The sequence below is a fragment of the Chaetura pelagica genome, unplaced genomic scaffold (assembly GCF_000747805.2).
Source record: "Chaetura pelagica isolate M959 unplaced genomic scaffold, ChaPel_1.0 scaffold101, whole genome shotgun sequence".
In the NCBI taxonomy this organism is placed as follows: Eukaryota; Metazoa; Chordata; class Aves; order Apodiformes; family Apodidae; genus Chaetura; species Chaetura pelagica.
Genome location: NW_009952564.1, coordinates 137728 through 149970, shown reverse-complemented (window position 1 = coordinate 149970; position 12243 = coordinate 137728). Strand labels below are relative to the sequence as shown.

Genomic DNA, 12243 nt, shown 5'->3' with positions numbered 1-12243 from the left:
AAAACGAGGAAAGGCCTGCCGCTGCCGCCGCCCCAGCCGGCGGGCGCTCCTGCAGACGCACCGTCGGAGATCCCACAGCCGGGAGTGCCGGGCTGGCTCTGGTCACAGTCACAAGCATCGTAGTGACAGATCTGTGTGTGCGTTTATTGCACGCGGGAGTCTGTGGCCCTTTGCCCGAAGGTTGTGGTGGTCTTTTTTGCTGGGTCGCTCATCTGCTACACGTTCTGGTTTGTTTGTCTTGCCTGGTGTTACTGGTTCTGATTTTGAAGGACAAATCAAAATTATGGTGTGGACGCCACGTCCACCTTGTACTATTCCCTCTGGTCAGTCAGTGGCACAGCTTTTGTTATTGCCATTCTCTGTCCCCGCTGCTACTGATTGCAAGATGGGGCAAGGAGGTTTTGGGAGTACTGGTCACCCACAGCTATTTCGGATCTGACAGGTAACTGCTGGGCAGCCACGTTTAACTGTCCTTATAAAAGGCCGACCTTTTGTGGGGATGGTTGACGCTAGTGCCGATGTCTCGGTCATGAATCAGTGTGATTGGCCGCAGAACTCGGCCCGGGTGCAAGGATCAGTTTCAGGCACAGGGGGAGCTCGGATCCCACTTCAGAGCGCTCTGACTCTTCCGGTGGAAAGCCCTGAGGAAAAGCAAGGTGTGCTGAAACCCTGTGTTCTGCCCTTTCCATGTACTTCATGAGGGAGAGATTTTTTGTCTCAGTGGCACATGGTTCTGTCCGTTACTCCATTGTGCCAAAATTTATCAGCAGGGCCACGGACGTCCAGCCTTGACTCAAACTGAGGTATCTGACTGGCACTCCGGTTTGGGTAGATCAGTGGCCTTTAAAGGGCAAAAGGCTGGAACAGGCACAGCGATTGGTACAGGAGCAGTTACTGTGTGGGCACATAGAACCTTCTATCAGTCCTTGGAACACACCTATATTTGTTATACCGGAAAAGTCTGGGAAATGGTGTTTGTTACAAGATCTTAGGGCAGTGAATGCTGTCGTGAAGCCAACAGGGGCCTCACAACCTGGAATTCCAAATCCTTCTATGATTCCTGCAGAATGGCCTTTGTATGTGATGATATTAAGATTGCATTTTTACCATATTGTTGCATCCTGATTACTGTGCACATTTTGCCTTTTCAGTGCCTTCCATTAACAACCAAGGGCCCATGCAAAGATACCAGTGGGTGGTACTGCCACAAGGAATGATGAACAGCCCCACCATATGTCAGATTGTGGTGGACAGTGCCATTTCTCCCATTAGGGTAGAATTTCCACATGTAACAATTTATCAATATATGGATGGTATACTGTTAGCTGCTAAACAGTGAGCAGAGTTGTTACAAGCACTGACTCAGCTGAAACACTCTCTGGCAACTTATGGCTTGCAAATAGCACCTGAAAAAATCCAAGAGGAGGCACCCTGGAAATATTTGGGTTAGCTGCTGTATGCAGGTACAGTTTTCCCTCAACATCTCCCTATTGCTACCTCCATTAATACTTTACATGATCTGCAGAAGTTTTTAGGAACCATCAATTGGATTAGACCGTTACTGGGGACCACTACAGAGAAATTGTCTCTATTTTTTTCTCTTTTGAAAGGTGAGGCTGACTTAATGTCATCTCGATGCCTCACAGCTGAGGCGAAACAAGCTTAGGCCACGTGGCCCTGGAACAGGCTGCCCAGAGAGGTTGTGGAGTCTCCTTCATTGGAAACATTCAAACCTGCCTGGACACGTTCCTGTGTGATGTGCTCTAGGTGACCCTGCTCTGGCAGGGGGGTTGGACTAGATGATCTTTCGAGGTCCCTTCCAACCCCTAGGATTCTGTGGTATCTGTGATGCTTTTACCAGAACAGTGACTACTGTATTGTACATTGTCATCAGTGTGATTTCCTGAGGCAGGTTGAGAACTCAGCAACTGTCAGGAAAGGATCCTGATTGTATTTATTTCCCATTCACTAAGGAGATCTTTGACACATTGTTACATGAATCGCTGTCATTGCAAGCTGCCTTCGCTGATTATTTAAACATTTCAAAATTTTCTCTCCCATGGCACAAGTTGCTTCAGTCTTTGTCAGATTTGCCTTTGCAGCCTCGTGTATTGGCGTCTGTGATACCATTGGAAGGTGCCCGTACAGTGTTGATGGCTCAGGGCAATCACACAAGGCTGTGGTGGTTTGGTGACCGGAAACAGGTAAGGATTGGCAATCACCTATAATTACAGTGGAAGGTTCCATTGAAGTGGTAGAACTGTCTGCCGTACTCCATGCCTTTTCCCTTTTTCTCTCAGAGCCTTTGAATATTGTTGCAGATTCTTTATGTGTGGTGGGTATTATACAAAGGATAGCTGACTCCTTCCTTAAGGAGGTTCACAGTCACCAGTTGTTTGACTTATTTGTACAGTTAGCAAAGACCCTGAAAAGCCGCAAACGTCCTTATTTTATCTTGCATATTCAGTCTTGTACTACTCTGCCTGGACTGATAGTGGAGGGTAATCGTGTTGCAGACAGTCTCACTATGGCAATTTCAGCCTCTCAAGCCTTTGAGCAAGCACGTCTGTCTCATGATTTCTTTCATCAAAATGCTAGTTCCCTTCACAAAATATTTGGCCTTACTATGTGGCAGGCTAAGGACATTGTATGTGCCTGTGCTGACTTTGACAGTCAGCTAACTCCAGAGTCTCCTACCCAAGGTGTGAACCCTAGGGGATTACACACCAATGAACTATGGCAAACTGATGTCACGCATTTTCCCGCTTCCGGTTGTCAAAAGTATATTCCTGTTACAGTAGACACCTTTTCTGGTTTGTGGCTGCTACTGTGGCCACTGGAGAAAAATCTTGGATGTCTGAAAGCATTGGCTTCATTGTTTTGCAGTTTTAGGAGCACCTCATGAAATCAAGACCGACAACGGTCCTGCCTATATCTCTCGACCCACGCAATATTTTTTACAGCAATGGGGAGTGTCCCATGTGGCAGGCATTCCCCACTCCCCAACGGGTCAGGCTATTCTTGAACGTACTCACAGCACCCTGAAGGCCATGTTGTTAAAACAAAAAAGGGGGAATTCCCTTTCACCACAAGAGCGTTTAGATAAAGCCACATATGTACTTAATTTTTTAAATCGTTCTGGCACACGTCTGCTGACATCTGCGGCTGAGCGTCAGTTTGGGCACACTTCAAATTTTGCTGCTAGGCCCAAGGTCTGGTATCGCGAATCAGGGAATCCTGAATGGAATGTTCCAGTGGAGTTAATAACTTGGGGGAGAGGGTATGCATGTGTTCTTCTTCCCTCAGGACCTCGTTGGCTGCCAGCAAAGAACGTGAAACCCTACCATGTGCTGGAGTGACAGATTTCAGAACCCAATCCCCAAGATGAATCCCCTGCAGATCAGGATAAGACCTCTTTGCCAGAGACCTAAGCCACGCAACTGAGCAGACAATGTAACGTGGGGGATCATCAGTCTTTGTTTTCATTAGCTGAAGACTGGGCTGTAGTGAATTTTAACAGCTCCTTTTTGTACAAATGTGTGCAACTTCATATATGCTAGCTGGTTTTGCCCATGAGAATATGTCTTTATTGAATATCTCTTTTATAATTACTTCATGATTAATCTTTAATATCAGCAGTTATTATATTGGTCAATGTATTGTTGATTTTGATGCTTTAGTAGAATCTGTTGTATAGGTTCAGATTAGTGTTAATGTCTGAGTATGAAACAGATAAAGGGGCATCACTGACCCCAGACCAAATTTGTTGCACATGCATGTTTGGCCTCGTGTTATACAACCTGGGCAGGATGACTTATGACACATTGGCCCCAGGTGTCAGAACCTCATCCCCCTTGTAACAGGTATATAAAAAGATTTTTTCCCCGAAATTGTAATTTGTAATACTGCTTTGTATAGGGAATTAATAGCTTAGTAGATTGCATCTGCATTGTGATTGGGAACGCATCAAGAGGGTGGGAGAACACCATTGGTGAGAAATTGTCTTTGGCTGGTCTCTCACAGTCACTGGAATCTTCAATACGCTGCTGCATCTTGTAATGATACTATTAATGCAAATCCGTATGTAGTTGTCATTGTATTAACTTGTTACTGTAGGAGACAAGTGAAGCTCTGCATTGATAAGCAAGTGAAAAGACTGGGACTCGCCAAGTGCCTCCTTCCACAGTCAAGGGCAAGACTGGGTTGGCCTCTGTGTTTGCCACCAAGAAGAACCTGAGCTCCGCTGCTGGCTGCAACCCAGCAGGCGTTGAGCTGTGGAGACACATGCCATACCAGACCTTGATGTGAGGGATGGCCTCCTCTGTTATAAGAGGGCCATCCAGGAGGGGAGGGCAGGCTACAAAGCCTGCAGCTGGCATGAATTATCCCATGGTTGGGCAGGCTACAAAGCCTGCAGCTGGCATGAATTACCCAATGGTTGTGTCTGGACATCCATTCAACGATTGCAACACACCAAAGCCCAGTTTGTGTCCACCCTCATCTTGAATGGCTATTGAAAAAACAAAAAAGGGGAGATGTGGAGAATAGCCGTGGGAAAAGAAAAAGGGCCTCATCTATCTGTAAAGAAGTAGATAAAACAATATGAGACCAGCTAAGAGCCAGGGCTTGTTGTGAACAGCACTGTGAATGTTGCCAAAAATCAGAACACTGTTTATCCTTCTGGCACACGTCTGCTGACATCTGCGGCTGAGCGTCAGTTTGGGCACACTCCAAATTTTGCTGCTAGGCCCAAGGTCTGGTATCGCAAACCAGGGAATCCTGAATGGAATGTTCCAGTGGAGTTAATCACTTGGGGGAGAGGGTATGCATGTGTTCTTCTTCCCTCAGGACCTCATTGGCTGCCAGCAAAGAACATGAAACCCTACTATAAGCTGGAGCTCATGTGTCTGTTGCATGACTGGCTACATCCTGGGAACCAAGGACTCTGTACGTGCCATGGAGCAGGTGTGAATGCTGTTTACATTCTTTGTACCCTGGTTGCTTATTTCTCAGTTCCCACTGTAAAAGTTTATAAAGGAGCATTTTTTCTCATAATAAACGATTCCTTTTGCTTCTTACCCTGGAGTCCGTGTCACAGCTACCACACATGGGTATGATTTATTTTATTTCTTATTATATACTTTGTCACCTCTTTTCCTGATTGCTGGCACAGGCTTTGCTGATAGCTTGCTGATGAGTTTTAGTCATGGAATCACAGAATCAGAATGTCTTGGGTTGGAAGGCACCTCTAAATGTTGTCTAGTCCAACCCCTCTAGAATAAACAGGGACATCTTAATGATTGATATTTTAGTGATTGATATTTATATTGATAAAACACTTAGAGTTGCTAGTATATGAAAAAATACAGGGGGTATTCTTACTTTGTCCATTGCTACACTGACTTAAGTGCATGGTAGTATTTCCTTATACCAGCTGAAGACCTGTCTATCTAGGAACAACTGGTTTGGGGCAGAAAGTGTTTCAAGAACACAAGTGGATAAACAAAGAAACCAACCCACTCCCTGGTACAACATTATGCAGAAAATTAAATCCAAGGACGTAAAAAAAAACCCACAGCTATGATATGAACACTGGAGTGTAGTTTTTGAGTAAAACTACAGGTGTTTTTTTGTTTGTTTGTTTTGTTTGGGTTTGGTGTTTGTTTGTTTTTTGTTCGGTTTGTTGTTTTGGGTTTTTTTTTCTTTTTTGTGTTTTTTTTTTCTTTTTCTTCCCCTTTTTCATCCTTGTCTTGGTCCTCAGACTCTGTTTGAAAGTCTTTAAAACTAAAACAGCATGATCTAAAGTGTTCCTCCCAACTAATTAACCTTAGCCTGGTGATATGGTCAGTTGTTTACAGCACTGCAATTCATCACTGCAGAAGGGTGTGCAGCTGGAGACAGGCCTGACCCAAAACCCAGGTCTGAGCATCTGCATGCTCCCCCCAAAAAGGGGAAGTGAGGTATGTGGTACATCCTTCAGAACTGAACACTGACTTTATTGTGAGCTCAGATCTAAATCCAAGCAAACAGAACCTGTTCCTTCAAAATATTAAATTAGAAATGTTGGGCTGTGCCAGCAGAGGATGAATTGGAAAAGGAAACCATGCTGACAATACTGCACTTAAATACTTATGCTCCAAGCCCATCCTGTTTCCAATATCCTTTCTAATTTGAGTAAGACATTTGGTGAGGGCTATGTGTATGTACATAAGATGGACTGTGTTTGCAATTTTTTAACATATGTATGAGTTGGGCCTAGGTTCATCAGTTGTTTACTTCAGTATCACTTGACCGAGTTGTATTGTGATTTTTTGCCTCATCTACAGAGCTCACATTCCTTTTTCTTTAGGGAATCTATAGTCAGCATTCAAACAGTGATTTGGGAGTAAGTCCATGGAAGTAAGGGCGTTGGAAGTGGGCAGCTGGAAAGTCATGAGGAAAGAGAAAGAATCAGGCAGGTTTCTCCCTAGGTAACTGCTTGCACTAGCGCCTGCAGAGCCTGGGGCTTCTAGCCCTCTGTGCTGAGTGCTGGGCTGCCGTGCTGCCTAGTGTTCCTGGTTTGAGCCAGGATGAAGCCAATTTTCCTTTTACTGATTTTTTTTTTTCCCTTCAGAAAGCTTGAAAAGTGTTTTCCTATAAACTTCAGAACATCAGTGTGTGCAAGGAAGTGTGTGAATGTTAAACTTGACAGATTAGGAACACAGGTGTGTGTGCCAATAGATGTATGTGGTATGAATATTAATGCTTCTAGTTCCTACCTTTTACACATAGTGTGTATTAAGGGATGTGAAAGTTCTTCCAGCTGCTGCACTAAGGTGTTTTTTTCCATGTTGTGCCTGGTTATGGTATTCCTGAAAAAGGTAAATTATACAAGCCAGCTGGGATTTGGCATTTATCTTGTACTCTAACATGTCAGCGCTATAAAAGGTCTAAAGCCTCTTCAGTTGCAGGAGTGTTCAGATTTGTGAGACCAAATGTCATTTATCCTATTTTCTGATTTCTTCCTATAATCCAGTGATTTGTGATCCTCCAGCAAATGTGCAGACCAAACTGCTCAATTTACAGGAAAAGGCCTGTAAAATGAGAGAAGCCTGGACCTGAAGTTGCAAGTTTGTATAGTTTAGGGAGGAAAAGGTGGAGGAGGCTGGTCCTGTTGCTGTTTTGCTCAACACAAAGCTTCAATTTCCTTGACAAATGATGGACACTGCCTCCAAAATTGGAACTCTGATCCCAAAGGGGCTCTGTGTTATTATAACATAAAGAATGGTTATTAAACTGTCAGAGGGTTAATAGTTTCATCTTAATAATCTTGATTGATGGTGTACATTTCACCAGTGCTCCACAAGCCCACAATGAGCTTTAAAATATTTTACTATTGGCTTGTCCTTCATTTCCAAGGAAGTCTAAGGAGAACTCTTCTTGCTAATAAATTCTTTATCATAACTTAGCTGGTTTTCCCCTTATAGAAGGGAAATATATCCTTTGCTGTGCTGGCTGATTAATTGGTCTAATTTTATTAGGAAAATTAAATTCTCCTCTCTATCTAGGAAGTTATTTAAAGAGGTCTGAGCAAAATCCTTGCCCATAAGCCTGATGACTCTTCTGCATAAGTGTCTCTATGCTTTATTAACTTCACACTTTTAAAGCAATTTCTGTCTGAAGGATTCCCTTCAACTTTGGAGGCCACTTGTCTTCTGTTCTCAGAATTCCAGGATGACAAATGGGATGTCAGATATGACTTGCTGTAAGATCTTAAGGGATTCATATAGGGTAGCTCTTACTCTTACCTCAAAAAGCTCTGTATTAAGTAACCAGTAAAGCTGGCAAATAACAGCCTTACAACAGGCAAAGTAGCTATACTTTTAGCTGAAGTATTCTTAAAATATCATTGATCATTAAATGAGAAAAAAAGAACTAATAAAATAGATGTGTGTATAAATACGTGTGGGAGTCAATCCCAGTCATGGAAATTATAGTATACAACTAAGAATTAAGATAAAGGAGAGTCTTGGTAATTTCAAAACAATACAAACCAATGCTTTGCTTCTCTCTACTTAGACTTGTATCAGAAAAGGAACCTGTCCTCTGTATTTCTGTCCCCAGAAATACAGACCTGACAAAGTTGGACAAGCATCTTCATTTGTATGTATCTTTTGTACCTTCCAAAATTAATGTAGACTTAATCCAGCAACACCAGGTGGAGGGCCTTTGCTAATTTACTTACTCTATTCTAGCATCATCAATGGAGGTTGCAACAGTTTGCGGTGAGGTGGGACTTTGATATAAATCCTCACACTTCAGATGATAAACCAGTTTGCAATAACCTGGAGTTTAGGAATAAATTTTCTTGCAGGTTTATAGTATTGTGATATTATGTTTGTTATGGAACTTGTGCCTTTTGGGAGTGACTGTCTTCAGAGATGAGATACGTGTCAGATAAGGTTGTTCTGCTACTAGGGCAATACTTATGTCCTGACGATTGTTCCTGCACACAGTTCCTGAACAAGATGGGAGATGATAGTGAAATGCCCAGTGAGGTAAATCAAATATTATGCTTCCTGGTTTAGCTACAGATGGGCTTGTTATCTCCTTTGATCTCTAGGCTTGTGTTATTTTGACTTCAGCTAGAATTTCAGCATCCACACCCCACTGATGGTTACAAGACAGTGGCCAGAAGTAACAGATTTCTACCCTTTTATACAGACTTGCTATGGCATTCCAAATAATTCATCAATAGGAGGATATTAGCTCAGAATACTTGGGGTTGGAAGGGACCTCTGAAGTTCATCTAGGTCAATGCACCTGCTCAAGCAGAGCCACCTGCAGCAGGCTGCCTAGGACGATGTCCAGATGGCTTTTGAATGTCTCCACGATGGGGCACTTCTCAACCTCTTTGTGCAACCTGTGCCACATCTTGGTCACCCTGACAGTAAAAAGTGTTTCCTGGTGTTCAGACAGCACCTACTGTGTTTTGGTTTGTGTCCTTGACCTCTTATCCGATTACTGAGCTCCACTGAAAAGAGCCTCTCTCAGTCTTGTTTACACCATCACTTCAGGTACTGATAAGAAAGTCCACTGGTAGGATCTCCCCTGAACCTTCTCTTCACTAGACTGGGCAGTCTCAAATCCCTTGGATTTCCCTCATAATGCTCCAGATGTTCCAGTCTCTTTATCATCTTAGTGGTCCTTTATTGAACTCTCCAGTAGCTCCCTATCTCTTTTGCACTGGAGAGCCCAGAAATGGAGCCCAGTATTCCAGGCTTTGGCCTCACCAGTGCTGAGTAGAGGGGAAAGATCACCTCCTTCAACCTGCTGACAACAGTCTTCCTAATGCAGCCTGGGATATAATTGGCTTTCTTTGCTGCAAGGGCATGTTGCTGGCTCATGTTCAATTCTGTGTCCACCAGGACCCCGAGATCCTTTCCTGCAAAGGTGTTTTCCAGTTGGTTGGCCCCCAGCATATGTTAGTGCTATGGAGTTATTCCTCCCAGGTGCAGGAAATTCCTGCCCAGGTACACGAGAGCTACTCATTGGTAGTTGATCATTGGTTTCCATTCTTATCACAAGGCATTGAGGGATAATGTGCCACCTACTAAAGCAGAGTAAGTTATAACAATAATGCAGACAACAGCATACTGTAAGGTGATACACATGATAAAGTTTAGAGGAAGACATTAAAATATATTTGAAAGCCTTTTATTGATTGCCTGGAAAGGGGATCTAGAGATAAAAAATAGCTACAGGAAAGTAAAAAGGGAAAAGCAAATGCTACTGAGTTCTGTTCTTGGAGACTCCTTATTTATGGTTCACTGCTTTCTTTTAAGTTTTAATGCTTCAAAATAAATCAGATGAAACACTCAATATTTGTACATAGCAGCTCGAGATGTATGCCTTTATAAGGTTAAATGTATACAAGAGCATAGAGAAGGCTGTCAATTTTTTTTATGAATAAGTTTGATATAGATTCAATGGTCAGGAATAGCTATATATGATATAAACTTGAGGGGAATATGATGTGGGAATGGCCATGGTGGCACCTCCTTTGTCTGTAAGAAGTGAAATATCCGAAACCTCACTGCGCTGGTTTGAGCCAGGATGAAACCAATTTTCCTTTTCCTGATTTTTTTTTTTTTTTTTTTCCTCAGTAAGGTTTGATAACCAGCTAGCAATGATAACAAACAGTGGACTGTTTTTGTAACTGCTGGGTCTTCAAGGTTGCACCTTCACTCTGCCGGCTCAGACACTATTGGAAGATCTATGACCCCCCCGTAGGAGGCTGAATTAGACAGACAGCAAAACTGGCCAGAGATATTCCATTCCATGTATCTACGTAAGCTCAGAGGAAGGTCAGAGATCACAGAAGACAACTTCCTTCCTGCTTCTTCTTCCCTTCTCTTCCATCCATGGCCGGCGTCTGGGAAGGACTCCGTCCATCCATCACCATCAACCCCCAGGTCCGAGCTCTCCTGACCCTCATCACTCTGTGCTTTCCCTGGCAGCTCTGGGATTTCTTGGGACTGTTCCAGCTCAGGAGATGCTGTGGGAGTTGCTGGGGGTGGGGGAGGTGAGAGGCTTTTGCCCATACTTGAACATACTTGTTTATAATTGTATGTATTTTCTTTTATCTTTAGTGTTTAATTAAAGCTGTGTAGTTTAGTTTTCAATCCAGCCAAGACTTTTCTCTTTTTCTCTCTCCTTCCCTACCTGGGTGGGAGGGGGAGGGGATTGAGAGCATTGTTGTCGGACCTGAGTCAAATGGTGACACTCACAAAGCACAGTCTGGAGAAGAGTTTTATTGTAAAAGATTAAACAAACCAACATATATACTGTCCTTCACTGTCAACATGATGACTCATAAGCATTCTTTCTCTCTGCATCTTCCTCCTATTATTATCATCCTGTCTGAGCTAAATGATCTGTGACAGATGACAAATACAGGATTGTTCATGGACAAAAATCACACTAAAAATTGGATGTATTGTGAGATTATTATAACCTGCTGTGCTGAAACCTAAAAAACAAACCAAAATATTTTTTTTCTTCCACCTGGGAGAAGTTTCCAGCTAGCTGCTTGAATTAAGTGCAGGATGAATCTTCATTGTGTTAGACTTTTCTGATTGAAAGATTGGTTTCTGTGACTTTTTTCTGTGCAGTGGTTAAATATGTGATGGCAGATCAGACTCAATACTGCAATAAACATAATTTAATCTTCCTGGATTTTGTGTTCCTCTCCCTGGGGTTTTGAAGATATTTTGAGTTTTGAGCTTCAGTGTGGAAGTTGGATGCTTACATCTCTTAAGCCTAGTTTGTAATATCATATTTAGCTAGGACAAGACTTAAACAAACACTTGTGTGTTACCCTGTCATGGAATGGTGCTAAATTTCTTTACCTGAAAGAAAGTGAAGAGGAAAGGGTGGGGTCACATTAAGTCTTCAAATTTATAAAAAGCATCCATGAGGAGGAAAGTAGTAGTCTGTTCTTGAATTTATGGTGGATTTCCCAGGAAGCAACAGGATTTATGCTGCAGCAAGAAAGATTAATTCACACACTAGGACCAAGCTTGTCTGCATGTGTGGTTTTCTGGGGGATTAGGGGGGCCATTAATTTTTAATGGTGAGATTTATGGAGCAAATTGGTTTTGCTCTTCCATTGTAGGAGATCCTTGAAGAACAATTTAGAAAGCCTGTGAAGAATGGCTGAAATATAATGGTCCTATGCTGGAAGTGGGGTTTGGGGGGAAAGTCAATGTCTTCTTAAGGTCCCTTCTAGCTACCTTGTTTTGTAAACCTGTGACACTGTCTAGGATTGGCATATATTAAATTTGCCACTAGTTGCATTTTCTTCATATAAGGTAGCATTTTGCTCCTTCATGGAACAGTCCTTCCTTGTGACCGCACCTGGTTTTCTTTTGCAGAACATTAATCTGGTGGCAACACATCGTTTTTTTAGGAGCATTTGAATAAAACAAACATAGTAACATTAATTGTAGTCCTTGAGTTTTCTAGCCTTTTTTCTGGAGTTGAAATGTTACTAATGGTTGCAGCATATTTCTTGGTTAGTCAGTTCTTGGTTTTATTCGCTACTTTCAAACTCTGTGTGGGTTAACCAGATTATTTCCATAAACTGATGCTGTTCTTTCCTCTCCATGTAAATTCAGCATTTGTTTTACTGCTGATAACCCAGATGGCTCTCGGATAGATCTCTCTGATGCTGCGTTACAGCTTCTTTTTTTCAAAGACTAT

General features: G+C 42.6%; 1 protein-coding gene across 1 annotated transcript in view; it reads left to right on the top strand.

The window, feature by feature from the left end:
- LOC104384983 (endogenous retrovirus group K member 9 Pol protein-like) overlaps positions 1-3359 on the top strand; it is a 4890-nt gene extending 1531 nt beyond the window's left edge. Inside the window, 6 exon segments of the mRNA XM_009993377.1 lie at positions 443-651; positions 804-1091; positions 1093-1288; positions 2070-2204; positions 2468-2702; positions 2887-3359. Of these exon segments, the coding sequence (XP_009991679.1) occupies positions 443-651; positions 804-1091; positions 1093-1288; positions 2070-2204; positions 2468-2702; positions 2887-3359 (1536 nt within the window).
- Positions 3360-12243: the final 8884 nt, after the last annotated feature.